At 36.8% G+C, this 20554-nt stretch overlaps 1 protein-coding gene across 2 annotated transcripts in view; it reads left to right on the top strand.

Moving 5' to 3' along the window:
• The window catches only part of FRMD3 (FERM domain containing 3), a 131012-nt gene that overhangs the window by 57116 nt on the left and 53342 nt on the right, over window positions 1–20554 (top strand). For both annotated transcript variants that reach the window (XM_063180102.1, XM_063180101.1), the window contains exons 2-3: window positions 780–884; window positions 13608–13650. In XM_063180102.1, the coding sequence (XP_063036172.1) occupies window positions 780–884; window positions 13608–13650 (148 nt within the window). The remainder of the gene's footprint in view (window positions 1–779; window positions 885–13607; window positions 13651–20554) is intronic.

The raw sequence follows: 20554 nt of genomic DNA, 5'->3' as shown, positions 1-20554 counted from the left end.
TCTGTTTGAAAGGGACTATTTCAGGAAAACAGCTTTAGTCCCATGCCAATACTGACACAAATCACATTTCAGAAAAAAACCCACATGAACCTTCACATTAGCTGGATCAGAAGAAATGTGAAAACTCGTGTAGGATCTCCATATTAGGCGTCAGATAAATGAGAATAAACCCACACTCTTGAGATGCAAGAAAACAGAAAGAAAGAATGAGATTGTTAGCTAAATATCATGTGTAACACTAAGATTTGGCTGTGGTTACCCAGTGACAACACAAAGATGAAAACTTCTCTTTCAGTCATTTGGGCATTTGTTCTTTATACTGTAGCTTTGAGTTAATGGTGGGAATTAGTGATCAGACCTCTCTTGCTGTGGGCACTGTGTAAACATCCAATAGAGTACTCACATTCAGATCTGCTTTCAAATTTGAGAGGATAAAAAACCACAAAGGGTTTTGAAATTCTGTATATAAATGCTATGCCATTATAGCATCCGTGGAAATATGATTGCTAGTGGCATATTAAGTCTCATAAATTTGTAGCCATTAGAGCAGCAAGAGTTTTCCTGAGGTAGGAGTAGTAAGGATATTTCCTTAACCAATCTATGAATGTGCAGGGAGTGTATTGATCATTACTCTCTTGAGTCTTATAGAGACGATAAACAGTTAAATCCTTGTCCTCATCTGAATAACAACAAATTTCACGTATCATTTTCCTTGACACTTTGCATAGCTTTGTAGACAGCAAATTCACATAATGTTTAATTTTTTTATCTTTTTACAGAGGGAAACCAAGGGTCAGTTTCTCATCGATCACATCTGCAACTATTACAGCTTGCTGGAAAAAGACTATTTTGGCATTCGATATGTTGACCCTGAGAAGCAGAGGGTATGTATATAATCTCTGACTAAATTTGCTTTAAAGTAAAGTTAATTGAAGTTTTTTTTTAGTAGGAATGTGTGTTCTGATGCAAAGTTGTGTATCTCTGAGGATTTGTACTCAGGCTGTAGTCTGTAAAGGTTCCTAAAGGGGCATTATTAAATTAATTTCCCCCTCACTTAATGTATGTATTATCATGCTATTACTATATTATTATTATATATTCTGATTTGTGCAGTTCTGGTCACTTAAACTAGAAAAGAATCTATAGGCATGACTCAGAGTCAGCACAGAACAGCTCTAGGCTCTGACTGTGTGCTGGAATTTGGGATTTTTAGTTTTCTCTTAGTGTACGATTTTTGGGATATGTAAGAAGAAATCCTATTCTGTTTCACCCATCACAGGATACATGGACTTAAGTCTATAATACAGAAAACAGATGTGATTTGTCAAGCTTTGGGGGGCTCTTTGGGCTGGTCCTCCCTATAAGCATCCTTACATTTCTGCAATAAAGTTCTCAGGCCTGTGCTGGAGACATTTTTGTGTACAGCAATTAGTCATCCTTCCTAGGTGTTAGGTGGTTCTGCAGGTTGTATTTTATAGGTGATTTGCTGCTGCTACCCCCACAGGGCTTCAGAGGACTTTTATTGTATGAGAGTAGGAGCAAATGGTGAACACAGAAAGCAGAAGTCCTGAGGTACTGAAATTCAGAACTGCTTCTTCACCATGTTGTCCTGCTGGTCTCAGTATTAAGACTTAGATATGTGACTTTAAATATCTTGGGTACATACAATGGCATTTAATCTCTGGAAACAACTAGTAGTTTGAAGCTTCTGTGATTGAAAACGAAAAAAAATAATTTGGCGGGATACCTCTTACTACACCTTAATTAGTTTTGTCAAAAATCACAGGAGTCGGTCTATCACCATCAGCTCAACCTTATAGAGTTGCAAAAGCTTTGCAAAGCTACACCAAATAGTTTCCATTGCATCTCCCTTTTAAAGTGAAAATAATTAGCAGTTATTTTCACCAGTGTTCTTAATTCTTCACAATCATAAAAGTTATAGAGGTATTCACTTGTTTGGAATTGATAGCAAGATTAGGTTGGGCTAATAATTGGGTTATAATTAAGTAAAACTCAATAAATACTTCTGTTGGGTGTTTCTCTGACAGTCACTCAAAAAAGTTACACAAAAGTTACTTTACTCAATGGAAGTAAAGAGGGTCTTTTAAATAAAACCAAATTTTTGTCAAAATACTTTAAAACAGTGATACTTGAGAAAAGAACTCCAAAACCTGGAAGTGATTGTGATGCACATAATATCATACCCTATGCGGTTCCTGCAATTCAAAGAGCTGTTAGCTATATTGTTAGCTGAATTTGATGCACTGCCTTATCCATCATGGCCATACAGTTGCTGTTTTACATCTCGTAATATAGCTAATTTAGTGCTAAGAAGATTCTACAGAAGCTAAATTTTTTATTACTTAGCAGCACAAGACAATTTGAAAAAAGAAATAATATTCTTACCTAAAAATTTTTGTGTTTTCATTTCCCTTTTTGTCCCACAACTAGAGAATACTGTTGCTATTCTGTATAGTCTGGACCAGTACCAACTGGTCCAGTCTTCAGCTGGATTTTGTTAAACAGACTTACAAAACTTGAATTTCCACAAATGTGTTTTTAAATGCTGATTCACAATTGCTCTCATATGTTTTCAAGCATATCAATAACGTCTCTCTATTTCTTTATTTTAAATTCTGTCATGAATTAGGACACGATTTATAAGGGACCTTTCTTTGTACAGACTTAAATGCTTCATTGATGAGTTGAAAGCACTGTACATTCTTTTATGTAACAATTCATTAAAATAAGCTATTTTTATATTCAGTACCTTATATTGTCACAAACAGCTTTCTGGAAGTCCAAGAATTCCTTACTTGTGCACCCCAGCAATGACGTGAGTATATGATAACCCAGACACTCCCACATAGCTCCAGGCTTTGCTACCTCATGGTTACCACAAAAAGTTAACTCTGTCCTGGCCAAAACCAGGACAGCTCACTAAAAAACTATGGAAATTACAGTTTTGAATTTATGAAGTATGTGGCAGTTTTCCTCACTGTTTTTATTTTAGCAATTGTGAGTTTACATGCCTGGAATTCATCTAACAAAAATCCATCAGTAGTTGCCTAGGTATGCGGTTGAAGAGATAACCTATAGCAAGTATAATATCACCGGAGAAATGTCACATGGCTGTAGCCACTGTACAGGTATGAGTACTTATAGTTCTGTAGAAGAAATTTTCAAAGTGTATTTGTAATTTGGTCGAAGAAATTTCCAAGACTTAGTGGAATTCTTACAGGCCCCAATGAAGAGAGAGAGACACACATTTTCCACAGTACATTATTAGGGCTTGGTGAGATGTGTCACAGAACACAAACAGTAGCCCAGCAAAGATCAGTATGCGGATTTCAGCGACAGCTTCTTTCTGAATTTAAACCCTGTGGTTTGGCCAAGCACAACTACTTTGATGACAGCAATAGTTCATGCTGTCATGCTAGTTGATAATGTGTGTGACAATGTACTTCAGTGTCCCAGAGACAAATAAAGGGATGTGGGAAAATGAATAAAGTGACTATCGACTAGTCTGGTTTTAGTGCATGGCGTGGCTATGGTAACAGACACTTTGTTTGCCTCTCAGGACTGTATTTGCGGAAAGGTATTAATATCATTAGGCTCTAATGAGACCTCAGCTGCTCTGATCTAGATATCTGTATTCAAGAAAGATCAACTTAACTGAAGATGGAAAGAGGGGAGAAGGTGTATTAGAAGCATAAAAGAGTGGAGGGCTTGTTTATGAGATGCTTCTAAGAAGAACACACCCTTTTAGTGCAGGAATCAAAGGCTAGGAAGATAGGGTTATACATGCATCAGAGTGTAAAATAGAAAGAAAAAATGCTTAAGCAAGGGAGGTGGTTCTTACAGTGGTGAGAGCTGCACTGCCTGAGACAGTCCTAATGGAGGCAGTGGGGAAAAATCTTTCACCAGGTTGGTCAATAATTTTGGGAGAATTCTCTATAATTTTATGGAACAAGTTTATATTAAATATCGGCAAAGACAGAGACTAGGCACCATCTTCTGACTGTTCTTTCAAACAACATGTAATAGCAGCTGAAACAAGAAAGCATAACTCTTTTTCAGGAGGGTTATTGTTGATTCTGATGTACATAGCACACAATGGGTGTTGCTTTGCTGAATTTCTTGGGAATGCTAAATGCCTCTGTTGTAGCATTTCATATGCTGCAGAATTTTATATTCGACTGCATAGTCTCTGTGCTTGCACAGCATGGGCTATATCACTGGTTCCAAATGAAACTGCCAAAATCATGCATTTAATTCTGGCTTTTAGTGAATTATTCTTGATTGATTTTTTTGAATAGTGATATACAAAATAATGGTATATTATTATACAGTGTATGCACATACACACATATATATATGAAATATTATGCAGATTTATGCTGCTGACATTTAGTCTAGCAGTCATGCTTGCCTCCATTTTATTAAGATTTAATTTTTTTTGTGCAAAGATTCCATAGTTGCTCTGAAAGCTAATTTGCAGTCCTTTTGTTTTATAATGAGGGAGCTCAAGCAGGCAAAAATACCAGCTTTAATTAATCCAAAATATCTTCTAAATGTAGAGTATGCGACTAAAATGTAGTATTTTGACTTAGGAGTATGAAAATGTTTGATTGAGTTTGAGAAGTTAAAAAATGAATTGCTTCAATATTTCAATATGTTTAAAATTAAATGTTTCAAGGTTTCTCTTTAGAACATTCAGAATTTCTGACTGTGAAAAAAATGTAGAAAATTGAGCTAATTATGTCAAAAAAACTTTGAAATACAGGAAAACAGCTGGTGTTTTTATGGGTTATTTTTCAAATAAGTAATAATATATATTTCTTCCTCTCCCCAGCTCCACTTTTATAATAATCCTTTCCTCCTACATAAATAAACATGTGTGTATATTTTGGACATACTTAAACTTTTTTGAGCATACATAAACTTTAAAAAATTTTCTACAGTTTTCCATATTCTACTCCAGACAAACTCTGGATTATGCTCTTAACAGAAGTAGCATTGTATTTTCTTTTATGTCTATGGGAGAGTAACAGTGACAATAAAATCAAATTGAACTAGGAGTTAAAAACTGTCGGTTCTCCACCGTGTTGTACCTTTTAGTGTCACATTTGGATAGTCTTTTGGGGAAACTTTGCCTTAGTGAGATTCAAAAATGTCAGTGGTGTATTAATTTTATGCAGTAAATTGTGGTATGCCATTTTACGTCTAATGATACTCAGAACAAAGGAGTACCTAGTGTTCATATATTAACTGTTAACTTTCTCATGTGGATTTCTGAGACAGTTATGAGGGATCATATTGCCTTTCTCTCTGACTCTAAACTGTAGTAACATTTGAAGCTACTTTTGGTCAAATTTGACCAGGTCAGAGATCATCCCCCTGCACTTGGCACTGGTGAGGCCACACCTTGAGTCCTGTATTCAGTTCTGGGCCCCTCACTTTAAAAAGGACTTTGAGGTGCTGGAGAGTGTCCAGAGAAGAGCAACAAGGCTCGTGAAAGGACTAGAAAACCTGTCTTATGAGGAATGGCTGAGGGATCTGGGTTTGTTTAGTCTGGAGGAGAGGAGGCTCAGGGGGGACCTCATGCCCTGAAAGGAGGGTGTAGTGAGGCGGGGGCTGGTTTCCTCTACTGTGCCAGCAGGGAGAGGACCAGAGGAAATGGCTTTAAGATGAGACAGGGGAAATTCAGATTAGTTATTAGGGAATTTTTTTCACTGTTAGGGTGATCAGGAAATAGGTTTCCCTGGGAGGTGATAGAGTCACCATCCTTGGCAGTGCTGAAGAGGAGTCTGGATCTGTTGCTGCGTTATGTGGTTTAGTGATTTAAGAATTATATTGCTAGTGCTGGTGAAGGATGGGACTGGATGGTGTTAAAGATGTCTTCCAGCTTTGATGGTTTTATGATTCTATATAGTTCTCATTATTAAGTTCCTCTATGGGTTCATGAAGATAAGCTGCCACATTGGTGGATAGAACCCTGTTATTTTTCTTACTGAGGGAAACACTGAAGAACAAACCCAGCCCAGGAGATCTCAAGAGAATAAAGAGACATTGATACATTGTAAGATACACTGTAAGAACACAGGAACAATCATTTTGGAGCTTGTGCTTTTTAACAGTTTCAAATAGGAACCATGCCTGGACCAGCTGTTACTGATTCTCCTGCTGAAGGAACTATTCCTGGTACCTTTCCATATACTAGATACCATATTGAGGCCAATTGTCACCCTCCCACACTTGTGGAAATGCAAAATGGCTAATTCTCTGGGTTTATTGTGTAGCATTTTCATTTTTGGACTGATACAAGATGAGAATAGGATGACAGAGTGAAGCTGCTGTTTAGCATCTTCTCTAGAGTGGATTTCTTGTTCAAAGAGGCTGTTGTTCTTGAGTGCAAGGGGTGATTCAGCAGAAAAATGCTAGTGTGGTAAAAGATAGTCTTTAAGTCCCTTCAGAAGGGCACCTGAGAAATCTGAGCAATTATTTAAACTTGGAAATATTTCTCTCCTTTTTTTTTTCTTTTTTTTCACTCCCAATGGATCAATCTGGGCCCAAAGCTTGGGATTTTGTTTTTGAGTGTGGAAGTTTGGCGTGGTAGTTAGACAGAAATACCACGAGCTACCCATGGTGTAGGTTGGAAATGTCATGAAAAGGCTTTGTAGGACCCTGAAGCAATTGTGAAGTCTTAGCTGTCACTGTAGAGATGTCTGAAATCATAATTGCCCTTAAGCATTAAGATGCTTTGTCATGTGGGTGTACTGCAGGGCTGTCTGGGAGTAGCAGAGCAGTGCAGTGGTTTTAGCCCTGTGCTTGTATCAAAATAAAGCTTTCAAATTAGTGGAACTACTCTATGAGTACACTCCCTCTATGCAGCTGATCCTGAGTGGTAGCTTTGAGTACACTGGAATTCTCTGACTTTCCCAGAGCATAGAGCCTTGGTTTGCTGCTTTGATAGGAGGGTGACACTGGACACTATGGATTTGTTGGCATGACTGCTAGTTCCTCCCTAAAGAACTATTGCAGATAAAATTCTCATTTTGCTTTCAAGCTTAAATATGATGAAAATTGTGTGACACAGATACAGGGTTTTTTTTTATATCAGATTTTATTTCATTTATTTCACTAGTAAGTGTGGTGAGGAGACTCATTTGTATACCAAAGTATATCACTTACATTTGACCTGGGCAGAATATTTGTTTAATCTTACAACCTGAGTAGTTTAGCATTGTGCCAGTATTTACTAGGAAAGGAAATTCATCTCTGGTCCATTATGAAGTAGTGGTTCTGTTTTTAATGGGAGCTATATACAAAATGTACAGCAGTTCCTCATCAGAAGGACCTTGGGAAAGGGTCATCAAATCTTGAGTGCAGCTGATTTCTGCTTTAGCAAGAGCAGCTATTTAATACATGTTTCTAAAAATGTGTACCTTGTCCCACATGAGAGTGGTGGAGGTTGGAATAAAGACACATCAGACAACTTGCAACCTCAGTTTAATGAAGTTTTGTTTTTAAGGACTTGCAATACTCCATACAGTTAGGAGTAGAGACCAGTCTGGGAGAACTCCAGTCTCTGTGAAGGGGTAGAACAGAAGTATTATGGGCAGAACCCCAGAGTGACTGAACTATAAGTTAATAAAAATCTTAATCCTTATCCATGCATATCAACCTCTGCTCCAGGGCAGAGTTATCACAAAATTTATTGCATTTGCATGAACTTTTGCTGCAATGCTGCTTGCTGTGTGCTGTTCAGGTCATGTTAATTCAAAATAATTGAACTGGAAAAGGAACAAAGAAGGCTGTGAGAATTATATCTAATAGAAATGGATTTCATCCAGAGCTGGAGTAAAAAATAATATGTCTAGGAAAAGAGGTGAGTGAGAGAGAATGAATAAGTGAGAGTCAGAGAGTAAGCAAAAGTGAATGAGAGAGAAAAATATGTTGTAAAATAACTTGGAGAAGGTGGTCAGGGAAAAGTTGGCCTGTAATTCTGAGAACTGAGACACTCTAAAGTAAACTAAGTGTAAAGTCACTGGTATTGAGAAATAGTTTTTAGAAAACCATAGGCAGTAATAAAATTCATTGTAGCTGTCATGAATTTGAAAGAACTGTTAAAAATTGGAGTTTGGACAAATTGTTTAAAGCCTACAAAGATTTAAAATGAATTTTAATGTAGCCTGGGAGCCCATTGAGCGCAATGGGAGCTACTGCTCTTGTTCTTTCTCTAAGTGCTTGTTTCAGACCATTTTCAGAGACTAAGTGCTGAGTTAAATGGCATCATGCTTTTACTAGTAGAGCTGCATTTATTTACTAAACAAAAATTTGACAGAAATTAATAATAATATGAAGAGAATATATACATTTGTATACACTTAATTCAGCAGAAATATTACTAACTAAATATCTTGTGTGAAGATTAGTAAACTTATAAATGAAATCCTTTTATATTATCATATATTGATAAAAACAAAGATTTTTTTCCCATTGGTTGTGAACCAATTTTCTGTGAGAATGTGGTGGCTTATGTATCCATCAATATATGCAGATTTTATGGCCAGATGTTCAGCTGATGTAGAGACTATGGATAAGTTCCAACATACAACAGTGATAATTTGGAAATTTGCCAGTTCAGAATCATATTCTGAACTGGTGATTCTGCTCCAATGTATGTGACTACCTTTTCTGGACCAGATAAATGTTTGTGATAGTGATGTACCTTATTTCTTCCTCATTAACATGCCACTAAATAAAATTGGTGCTCTGATTTTGGCAAAAATACAGAGGAGCAGCTCTTTTGCTACGGCAGAACAATGTCAATATTCTTGATATAAAAGTTCTTGAAACCATGAGAAAGCAGTGTTGGCCTCAGGGCATGACGAAGGAGATGCACATTATGCCCTAGGTCCTTTGGCATCTCTTGTGCCTGTATGAGTTGCCCGTCACCTAATTAATTGCTCTGTCTGAACTTCTGTGAGCTTTGGATATGTATTTTTTTGTTTGTTTTTGTTTGTTTGTTTGGTTGGTTGGTTGGTTTGTTTGGGATTTTTTTTGGCAGTCCCTATGCAAGTCCTTTCTTTGAAGCTAAAGCAAATTTACCTTGATTTTGCTCTTCATTCAAGAAAAAATATTGGATATTAATTTTCAAGATTAATATAGGGTTTATCTCCAAGATTAATATAGGGAATTTTCAATAAAATTAATTATTCTTTTAATTTTCTAGCAGTGTTTCATATCTCCATTCTCCTGCTATTTTCTGTCGATTAAACAAAGTTTTCCAGTCCAGCCCTTGCCTGAAGTATTTATGTAAAACCTGCAGGTTCTTCTGATTCTGTTTTACTGTATGCAAATGCAAGCACTTGGCAAAGTATTGCTTGCTGAATGAAATTTAAGTGTTCATAGTATTTGACCACTTTCAGTTGCCCCTTCCTGACTGCTCCTCTTCCAAACACAGAGACTTAATAAAAAACCTCTAGGCTAGGAAGAGATGAGACTTTGCTTTGCTGGCAGTGCTTTGAGGCACTAGAACAGGTTGCCCAGAGAGGCTGTGGATGGCCCATCCATGGGAGTGCTCAAGGCCAGGTTGGATGAAACTCTGAACAATGTGGTCTTATGACACATGTCTCTGTCAATGGAATGGGAAGTGGAACAAAATCATCTTTAAAGTCCCTTTCCACCCAGGCCATTCTTTGATTGTATCACTGTTTCCTTTTTCCTCACAGCTTCTTATTTAGAACGCTTAACCCTGTGCTGGATCAAGACAAAGCTCGGCCCTCTCAGACCTTCTCAGTGAAAGGCTTTATTTGAAACAGGACAAAACAGGCTGAAGTGTTTTTTACCAAAAGCATATCAGTGTTTGTGGAGTTAAACTGAGTTTCTAGAATGGTGCTTTTACCCTTGCAGGGTGTCCTTGTTCACCCTGAGCTTTTGCTGTGAAAGCTGATAGCACATCAGCTGCTCAGCATTTGTGGGTAAGCAAGAACACACCTGGCCTCGCTAATGACTACTCAGCGCCACTTAAGGGCTGATCAGAGGTGAAGGCTCTATTTACAAAGCAAAAATTGCACTAGTCTGAAACACAGCATACAGTTGCAATGAAATCTTAGTCAGAAGGCAATGCTCAGCATATTTTAGGATCCAGCACCAAAAGTGATATCTGTGACAGTTTGCTTACGCACCACTGGCACTTGAGGCACCAAGACTCGTTAGCTATCCCGTGACTGACCTTTAAGATTTCTATGTATCTTTCTCTCACCCTTCTGTTTTCTGTGAGAGCACCTGTCTGACCCCTGAGGTACATAGCAGCTACTATGGTGGAAAAGAGATTAGAAATTAGTAGTGCTGAACATCAATCTCCTCTCAGAATGCTTGGCAATGTGTTAACAGGATTAGGATCAAAGTACTTCCTTCCCCATTGGGCAGCAACCATGTTGCTAACATGCTTTCAATGAAACAAGAAGTTCAGCCCCTCCAGGAATGATTTCTAGTGATCATTAGCTACTATCACACATAAAGCCAAGCTGGGTTGCAGGTGTAGTCCATCTTTCAATTAAAGCAGCCTTTGTGGACTACAATGTTAAATGCACAAGACAGAGATGAAACTGCTTAAAATTGCTGGAGTTCTTCTTCTCTCCCTGATTTGCACACTTTAGTGCTAGTAAAGAAATAAAAGATTATTGTCTCAGTTTTATACCTGAGTAGTTTTGTTTGGGTTTTTATTACAATAAAGGGTACAATAACTCATTGCAATGAACAGTTGAAAACATCTGTGGCCTGTTCTTGCAAGGCAGTGTGACATGTGAATTAATGACACTTTTTTGCAGCTGAACATTTAAAATGTTTCTAAAATTTATCTTTAGAAGCTAACTTCAGGTGTTATATTTTCATTCACCTAAGATTTTTTTCATAGAAGTTGTTAAAAAATATTGCTACATGAAAAAAGCATTTTGGAAAACCAAATACTTTTCAATATAAAGTTTCCGCAGAAACAGCTTGATTAATTTTTAGGAACCTTAATCTCCTCCTTACTATAACAGCTAATTAATCTGGGAATAAATATGGCTAGGATGCTGTATAGTAGAGATGAGGCACAGGTATTAATTATTAATAGTCAATGCTGTAAGGCTGAAAGATAAGTACTCAGGGGAAAATCTTTCCTAAAACTCAAATTGAAATATGCAAACAAATATAGGGGTGGCTATTTCCAGAAATATTAGCAATGACTAGGTGTTTATCTTCCCCTGACAGCCAGAGAACATTAAGCACCTAATTGCTGTGTCTTTGAAAATCTCCACAAATTATGAAGTAACTCCTCTGTTTTCTGGAAGATTCAGCTGAATTGTGTACACGTTTGCAATCTTCCACCAACAGAAGGTCACAGCAGAAATCTGAGCTTGTAGAAACTGCCTGTCACTTCCATGACCTCCATGTGAAAGCCTAGACTGCTTAATTGCTTGGTGTATTTCCAATCTGTTTTTAACCCATGAAGGTCGGGTCTTAGTGATACATGTTTGATTTTGGAAATGTTAGGTAAATCTGCATTCCTGGGGGTTTGAGAAATTTCCATGTTTCCCCTCTTTCACTATTCACATGATTGGTATCAGGGTTTCATATTTGCAAATTTGCTTTTTTTAATCTCTAACTGCTTTGTTGTAATAGGTAATTAACTTTTCCAAACAGTTCTAAATGCTGATCTGGTCTGTGCTGATACTCCAGCTTGGTATTTCAAAAAGAAATATCAAGAAAATCGTGTTGTGTTTCCGCTAGATGAAAATGTTGAATACTCTTAACTTTCAGTTTGCTGGGAGCAGTACAGCATGCCTCACTGTCCAAGTCCCCTTTTGCTGTCTGAATCTTCATCTAGGACTGGCCTGATCCTGGTGGATGTGGGGTGGGGCTGTGGAAAGTGGACTTCTGTATTGGTTTGTCTTGGTTTCCCATCTGTGAATTCATTCTGGATTATGTACCTCGAAACCACTTCAGACTGTATAAGAATTCTTAAATCAGATTGTCTTTATCTTTTATGAGCAACTCTCAGCCCCCATTATTCAGAGTGAAACATATAAATATTTTATGTGTGTTATCTAAAAAAAGAATGAAATGAACTAGATATTTCTGGTAACTCAGTGAAACCGTCATTGCTGATTCAATTATGTTTCATCTTTTCCCCTAAAAAGAGAGATACTGGGAAGACAGAATAGGTAAAGAAATGTTGGAGGGTTGTTGTTGTGTTGTGGCTGTTGTTTGAAGTTTGAAATTGTTGGCTTTTTGTTTTCTTTGTACCAGGGTTCCATATCAGTCTCTCAGTGATGAGCGAACTTCAAATAGAAATACGTTGCAGGGCTTATCGCCCCAGTACTACTGTAGACTATTTGTGTGTGAGTTTCTGAGCAACCATAGCACATAAACCACAGATATTAAAAATGCTCATTCAATGGTATTTGTTTTTTCAAAAGTTCTCTTCAGAAAACTGGTTTGCAGTTATCCTGACTGCACCTGAATTCTTGAGGTGTCAAAATTTTTAAAGTAATAATTTTCTGTCAGATATTAACATCTCCTACAAAATATCTACCCCTGGCCTTTCTCTGTAGTAGAATTGCTAAAGGCTATGAAGAGAAATGGTAGCCCATGTTTTAGGATCCAATATTTTAAGTATTGGACATTGTTTAATAAATGCTACGTTTTCTTTTTGTAGTTGACCAAAGGGTTTTAGAGCTGAAATGAAAGGGTTAAAAATGAAACCCCCTTAGTGCAAGGCCTTCCAGTGTTGAATGCTGTGCTTTTTGACCAGCTGCTTCCACAGCACAAATCTCATTTTACTGTGGAGATTTTTGCTTAAATGAAAAATACTAATACAAAGGCTGCTGGCTGTGGTGTGAAGTGGCACTTGAATATCAGCATGTTCTTTTGTCTGACAAAACATCCTCCTGAGCAGGTCAGCTAGTGCTAGCAGGGGATATGCTAAGGCTCTTAACTAAAGTGTGAGCCTAACTTATTTTCCTGCCAAAAGCATCTTTTCCTGTAAATTTATGCACCTACTAATAAGCATCCATGCCTCTCTTCTGTATATTAGCTATGATTAGGTTATTGTGAACATTTCACAGAAAAGTGCAATCTTTTTCCCTTGAGATTTTTAATTTTTGCTAGAAGAGAACAATTGCTTGTGTTTTGACTGAAGATATAGTACTTAGACATTCTTTAGTTTTAAGAAGCGTAGAAGACAACACCAATGAAGAGACAGTGTTAAAGTTTCTGAATAGTCTTTCCTACTGCCTGATATGATCATTCTTCTGGAAAAAAAAGTCTAAAAGAATAAGACTAAAATGTCTACTTCAAGCTGAGGACTACAGTCTGCAGTCCTTTAAATTTGTCTTTGAAATATCTGTCTTATTTCTATTCTCAACTACATCTATTTTACAGGCACTGGTGATATCAAGTATGCTTATACAGTACAATTCCATTACGGAGGTGTTTTTCTCATTAATGTATGTCTCAGTGAAATAAAATTCCTACTTCTCATTTTTGGCACCATTTACATTTACAAGGCTATTTTTGATTGATATTAACCTCTGCTATCTGCTTTGTCTTTTCAGCACTGGCTTGAGCCCAACAAGTCCATCTTCAAGCAAATGAAATGTAAGTCTTGAAAGCTCATGCTTTTAAACTTATTTTTAAATAACGGAAGGTTTTCTTGTGCTTCCATGCAGTAATTTAGAATAAGCTTCATTTGTTTCTCAGTGTAAACAGGTCCTTCATGTCAGCTCATGAAGGAGTCCTAAAAACTCCGTACTACCCTGATCTTACCATCTTACAGTGTTCTGCAATCAAAGCTTTTCCTTACTGCCCGTGGCTTCAGCCAGAGGCCAGCAGACTTGGGATGGCAGATCTGGTCAGAAGACCTGTGTGTCCCAGCTCTCATTTTCAGTCAGATGCCATCAGCCGCTGGGAGATGGCAATAAAAATGGTGTGTGGCAATTGCTTCTAGGTCTTTTCTGGTTATTCTTCTTTCTGCTGCCCCTTGCTTCCTGAAAATGCAGAACATTGGCTTGAGATCATTGTTACTGTCCAGCAAACTCAAGTACCGTGGGCTAAGAAGTGAGCTTTCTGCTACAGGTGGGGGGGAACTTAAGATCAGTATTTTAAAAAGTGTCTTTAAACCAAGACTGCATTATTTTAATTATTTTATTGAAATGTTACTGTCTGGCCTATTGTTTCCATCAAATAGTCCAACAGTGAAGACCTCTTCAGGAAACAGAAATGCTTTAGCACTCAGAAGGTTATATGCAGCAGTTTATTTGGCAATTCTGGACAATTGCCATGGCTCATTAGAAGTTGTGTCTTAGTTGTCATCTATCTATCTATCTATCTATCTATCTATCTATCTATCTATCTATCTATCTATCTATCTATCTATCTTCTGTCTTATGAAATGAAGGAGAATTTTATCCTCATATTGTTCATATACAGTTTTTTGTTTTAACAAGGAGCCTTTTTTGTGGGAGATCATGTATTTGCTTTAAAATGTAGTGAGGCTTAAGAGATTGTCTAATATGCAAAACCAGTTAATACTGGGTGTTGACTAGGAATTTCAAGGAATTCTTCCATTAATGCAGCCATACTACAGTATATGCATGCGTGTGTATATATGCCAATACTCATATATCTGGCATATTCAATCCAAAATTTTATATCTAGTGTTTAGCCAGCTGGAGTACTATCCAGTAATAATTAAGTTTAAAAAAAGTCAAATTAGAATGTAGTTGTTCTCCTCAGCAGTGCTAGTAAAGGAAGAAAAGAGGGAAGAACAGAAAAAGTATAAGAATTGTAAATTATCTGAATCTCTTGCTTCCTTCCAATGTGTTATCAAAAGTAGAACAGTTTCCTGAATGTATCTCCTGCATTTATGTTACTGCTTTTACCCAACAAAGTATAAGGGCTCATTCCTCTTGTGCACTTTGCAAAGCAGCACATGCAGGGGCTCTGGCAACAGATGTGCTGAGAATGTTTTGATGTATTCAAAACAACCTTCCCTGCATATAGATACTACCTAGATATGATAGATGGTAGTCCAAGAATTCCGTAGATGTAGTGATTTGATGGCCTCATCAGAGGATTTCTGTGGCTTTTGAGATAGAATCCTAATCAAAACTCTAAAAAAAAATTAATATGTAGCAAAAAAACAAAATAAAATGCATCTAGCATGAGGTTGTTTATCATAGTGGAAAGGTCTTAAGAAAAACTGCCAAAAAGAATGAGATGATAACAAAGGATTTTTTTTAACAGCCTTAGGACACAGAAGTTGGATTAACAATTTTTTAAACTGTTGGATTAACAGTTTAAAAAGTTGGATTGTCAATTTATACTTAAAAATACTAGTGTAAGTTAACTTTCTCTTATGTCACAGAAGAATGACTTCAGTTGCTACAATAACCCTTTAAGGAAAAAAAAACTAGAGCTATGTATATATATTTTGTACATGTATAGAATCCATGAAGATTATGCTCCCACAGATTTCAAGGACATTTTTTGTATGGATTTGGCATCAAGAACCTTTTGACTTATGTTTCTAAAAATAGGCTATATTAAGGTAGAAAACAAAAAAAAATTCTAAAGGAACCGGGTTAACTCATAGTTGATCTAGAAATATTCGGTTTACTATGAAAAGGTTTAAACTCAGAAGAAGAAATTTTTGATACTCACTTGCAAAACTTTCCAGTGTCAGGTGGCACAAGTGAGGACTGGAATTAGTAGAAGGTGGAAAGTCTAAAAACTGAAGCAAGGAAGTGACTGGTTAATAGCACCTATGTTATGTAGACATGACTCCTGGGAGAAGTGGCTATTCAAAGTGACTGTAGTAAATGGAACTTTCCTTTTACTTCTTTGCATTTAGGAATTCAGGAAAAAATGAAACATTTTCTGTGATAATCTATAATAACTCAAAAAGTTCTAAATTCAGTTGAATGTTTAGATTTATGTAGAATTGTGAAGCACTTGCATATGTGCAGAAAAAATTTCAAAAATGTTTTGTTCTTGAGCTCAGCTACCATTTGTATGGAGTTCCCTTTTCCTCCATCACAGCAGCAGCAGGATTTTCAGTCTATTTATCCATGCAGCTCAATATTGACAAATATTTGGAGCAGAAAAAGTTGGACTAGTAGAAGTATTCTAGTATACATTTTATTAGGTACTAGCTTTTATGGGCCTCAGTAGTACATTAATCATTCAGGCATAATCCCTCTATAATCAGGTTGTAGAGAACTCATAATCTGGCAACAGTACGTCTCTGTCTGTAAAAAAGGATGTTGTTTCTTCGAATCACTGACGTGTTCATAGGATCTTGTGTGATATGCTACAATTTCAATTTCTTTGGCTTTGGAAAAAATTGCTTTAAATTCATATTTAGTAGCTGCTATATGACAAGAAGAATTGTCTAAAATTTTCTATCTTGTCATATCACATATGAAACTATATTTAAATGCATTTCTGGTGCCACACAAAAAGAATGAAGGCATGGTATCTTTTTTGTCTCACCATCTACCGCTGTATTTTTCATTGTCATTGTAATGTTTGTGTCTTAACATGAAGTGTAAGTCTGTGCCTCAGCCATTTTTACCACTGATTTTGCCTGAGAGGGAAAAATTCAGTTTCTGAGAAATGTCCTGAACCACTGCCAGTCTTGTTTGTACAAATTGAAGCCAATTGGTGACCAGCAGCTGCAAGCAGTGTGTTTCCAACAGTGTGACAGAAAACTCTCTGGAAGGCTGCCCAAGGAAGCTGTATCTTTGTGGTTCAGGATACAGAACTTCTAAAAGAAACTTCTGTTCTTTGCATGTTTTTGTGTATACTGTTATCTCTCCCAAATGCTGACAGTAAAGTTCTCTGTTTGGCAATGTTGTTGCTTATTTTCTGTCTAGGAATGTTATGGTGTAAAACCTGAGTCACATCAGCACTAATGTTTAAGTAAAGAAGAGTTTTCCCATGCACTTTCTCTCCTGCTGTTTTTTTTTTATTACTCTTAAAGATTATTCTGCCTAGTAATATGCAGCTCTCCTGCAACCTGCTTATTGGGAAATATCCAAATATTTTGTGGGTTTTGTTCTTGATGACAGTGAGACAGATAATTTCTGTTGCTCTGACGTGCAGGCATTCTAAATTTTCATGTTTTTCTTGTTGCCTTGCATAACCGAAAGAGAGTAGGTTTAGATTACATATTAGGGAAAAACTTTTTCGTGTGAGGGTGGTGAGGCACTGGAACATGTTCCTCAGAAATAGGTAACAGGTGTCCTGTCCTTGGAGGTGCTCGAGGCCAGGTTGTAACCTGGTCCAGTGCAAGATGTTCCTGCCCATGGCAGCAAGGGTTGGAACTCGATGACCTTTACAGTCTCTTCAAACCCAAAGCACTCTATGATTCTATGATCTAAAAGAGTAATGCTACAAGGGTGTTTTCCTGTGTCAGGTCATTGGAATTTTTCAATTAATTTCTGTGATCTCTAATGCTAAAAGCTGAAAGGAGATGGAATGAACCAGGTTGATCTCAGCACAAATGTAAAGAAAAGTTTAATCAAATGTGAGATTCATATATACATACATATATACATATATACATATATACATATATACATATATACATATATACATATATACATATATACATATATACATATATACATATATACATATATACATATATACATATATACATATATACATATATACATATATACATATGCAATACATATACAATGAAAAATTCATAAATACATATACAACGGGAGTTTTGTGTGATCCTTCAGGCACTAATATGAATGCTGTGTGCTCTATAATCCTCATGAATATTTCATAACAGCATTTTATGCTTTATTATAAACACTTGACAAAAATCCACCTTGCCCTGTGTTGCTCTCTAACTAATGAGTGCAATTTGGGATAGCTCTAATTTGACATTTATGGTATATCTGGTATCCCTTATGCATAAAAACACTGAGTAACGTTCTACCTGTCTTTAAAATGCTCAGCAAGGAATATGGAAAAAGAGCTGATTCACCTGGAAAGGAAACAGGCATATGGAAACAACTATGTACGTATTAATGGTTTCCCAGAGATGCTTCTGCAGAGATAGTGAACATGAAGAATATTTGAGTGTAATATTTTTTCTTGCTTGTTTGTTTCTTAAATTTCGCTAACTTTTTGTAGGAATCTGTAATTCAGAGAATCTGTAACAACAAGGACAGATGAAGGAAGTATTCTGCAAAGTTGCATTCTCAGGACTATGAAGATAATTTTAACATCTGCTTTTGGATTTCAGTATCCATGTGTAATTCATGTACAGATGTTCATGTACACTGACAGTGCTGTGCATTATAGAACATAACATTTGTGCTTGGTGAAAAGGAAATTGTGAAAAACAAACTTTCCAAAAAGCATCAGCTGAGAATCTTCCATCTTTATCTATTTGGTTGACACTTGTAAAATTTCAATCAAGTTTTTCAACAGCTTTTAAAAACTATTTTCATCTTTCATAGTGTTGTGGTTTAACCCCAGCTAGCAACTGGCCTCATGCAGGCACTCTCTCAGTCCCCCACCATCAGGATCTCGGAGAGAAGGGTGAAAGCTGGAAAACCCGTGGTTATGACAAAGAAAATTTAATTTGGAAGGGAAAAGCACACACAAGCAAAGCAAAACTTGGTATTCATTCAGCCCTTCCCATGGGCAGGCAGGTGTTCAACCATCCGCAGGACAGTAGGTAACAGTGACTTGGGAAGACAATTGCTCCAGAAGAGTCCCCTTCCTCTTTCTTTCTCCTACTTTATATACTGCACATGATGACATGTCATCTGGCATATTCCTTTGGTCAGCAGAGGTCATCCATCCTGTCTCTGTCTCCTCCCAAATTCCCATGCACTCATAGTCTCCTCACCAGGATGTCAGTACGAAAAACTTCTCTGTATTATCAACCCTGTGTTCAACACAAATGCAAAACACAGCACCATACAAGCCACTGCAAAGAAAATTAACACTACTCCAGCCAAAATCAGCACACATAAATATTTTATTCTTTTTTCAGATTCTTTCTATGAAGAAAATGGTAATACAAATGCGTGGGCCTTTTGTGTAGGGTGCTTAAAAATAGTTCATGTAATTCATCATTACTTACTGATTTCTGTACCAAGGGAGGCATCTCCCATATTCCTCTTTGTTCTTGTCACAGTATTGTAGGTTTGGGAGTACTTTAGGGAGATCCTTCCTTTTTGATGTACATAGAATACTGTATCTTAGTTAAATGTAAATTAAATAAAATTTAACAACATACAGCCAGTTGCCTTGAAAACTATGCTCTGTGTGTAGCTCCTTCATGAGCATTTAGATCATGACTTGTTTCAGCATTTAACATAATTTAAATGATTTTATTTGTACTTTTTCTTTCACCTCTTATATACTGTTAGCATATAAACTGGCAAATTAATGGTTCTGCTTCAATGGAGTTTGCTTTTGATACTATTCTCCACAATAAAGTCCTTTGAAATCATTGTAATTGTGAATGGTTTTTAGTGAGAAAGTGAACTCAGATAGCAGGAAATTCTGACAGAGCCTCAGGCATTTTGCTATGCCTGCTGCTTCTTATCTGAGAGATAAAGGACCCTCTGAAAGAAAAGACTTATAAGAAATAGCTACTAAAAAACTGATTATGTGACTTGATAGTTTTGTGTTGATGAAATGTGCTTCTGCAATTCTGCTCTATTTTGGGAAGGTTTGTTGTTTATGTCTCCACTTTAATATGGAAGTGGTAAAAAGTAATTTTACTTTCAAGGAATTGAGAAATTATCTGGCTTGACAATCATATCTCTTGAGCTGATAAAATTCAGTGCCTGTCTTGGTTTCTGCTATGAGAAATCAAAGAGAGAACATGAAGTCCTCATGCATGTTTCCCCAGTGTGGTAAAATGTATGAGAAAAAGGCCTTGCTAAACATTTACATATCTTCAAATGTCTGTTTGGAAGAACATTAGGCTTATGATCTACCTTAAAATTAAGATGGAGGGTAAAGTGGATATCTCTGGGAGTTCCCTTCTTCCCCACTCCAATGTTCATTGAGGCTGGTTTTCCAGCTGAGAATAAGGAACAGAAAAAGAGGCTCTCCTGTAATTGCAGGGAACCTTTTTATCTCCACAGATTAATTAGATGGATAGATTCATGTTCTTTTTACCATTTCAAATTGCAAGTTGTTTTTGTTCCATTCTTGCACAGCAATAAAGAAGGGATCTTGGCTTAGCAGGCTGCAACAGACTTGTATAGTATTGCTGCACTGCTGAGGAAGAATATTGTTACAGGAGCTTGAGTCTAGAAAAAGATTTGAGAAATAGGCTTTAAGCTGCCTTGACAAATCCCCTGCATGTCCTGTGCATTGGTGTGTACTTCTGTCACATACTGTTCTTCTGCTCAAGTAAAACATTTCCTACTTTAACCTTTCCTATGAATGTAGGCTATTTTTATAGTGCAGTGGATGCCATCATTTCCTCGCCATGATACTCTTTGCATATAGG

This window comes from Melospiza melodia, chromosome Z, assembly GCF_035770615.1.
Source record: "Melospiza melodia melodia isolate bMelMel2 chromosome Z, bMelMel2.pri, whole genome shotgun sequence".
Lineage (NCBI taxonomy): Eukaryota > Metazoa > Chordata > Aves > Passeriformes > Passerellidae > Melospiza > Melospiza melodia.
Note: the sequence above shows the minus strand (reverse complement) of the source record. Positions and strands in the feature narration are given on the sequence as shown.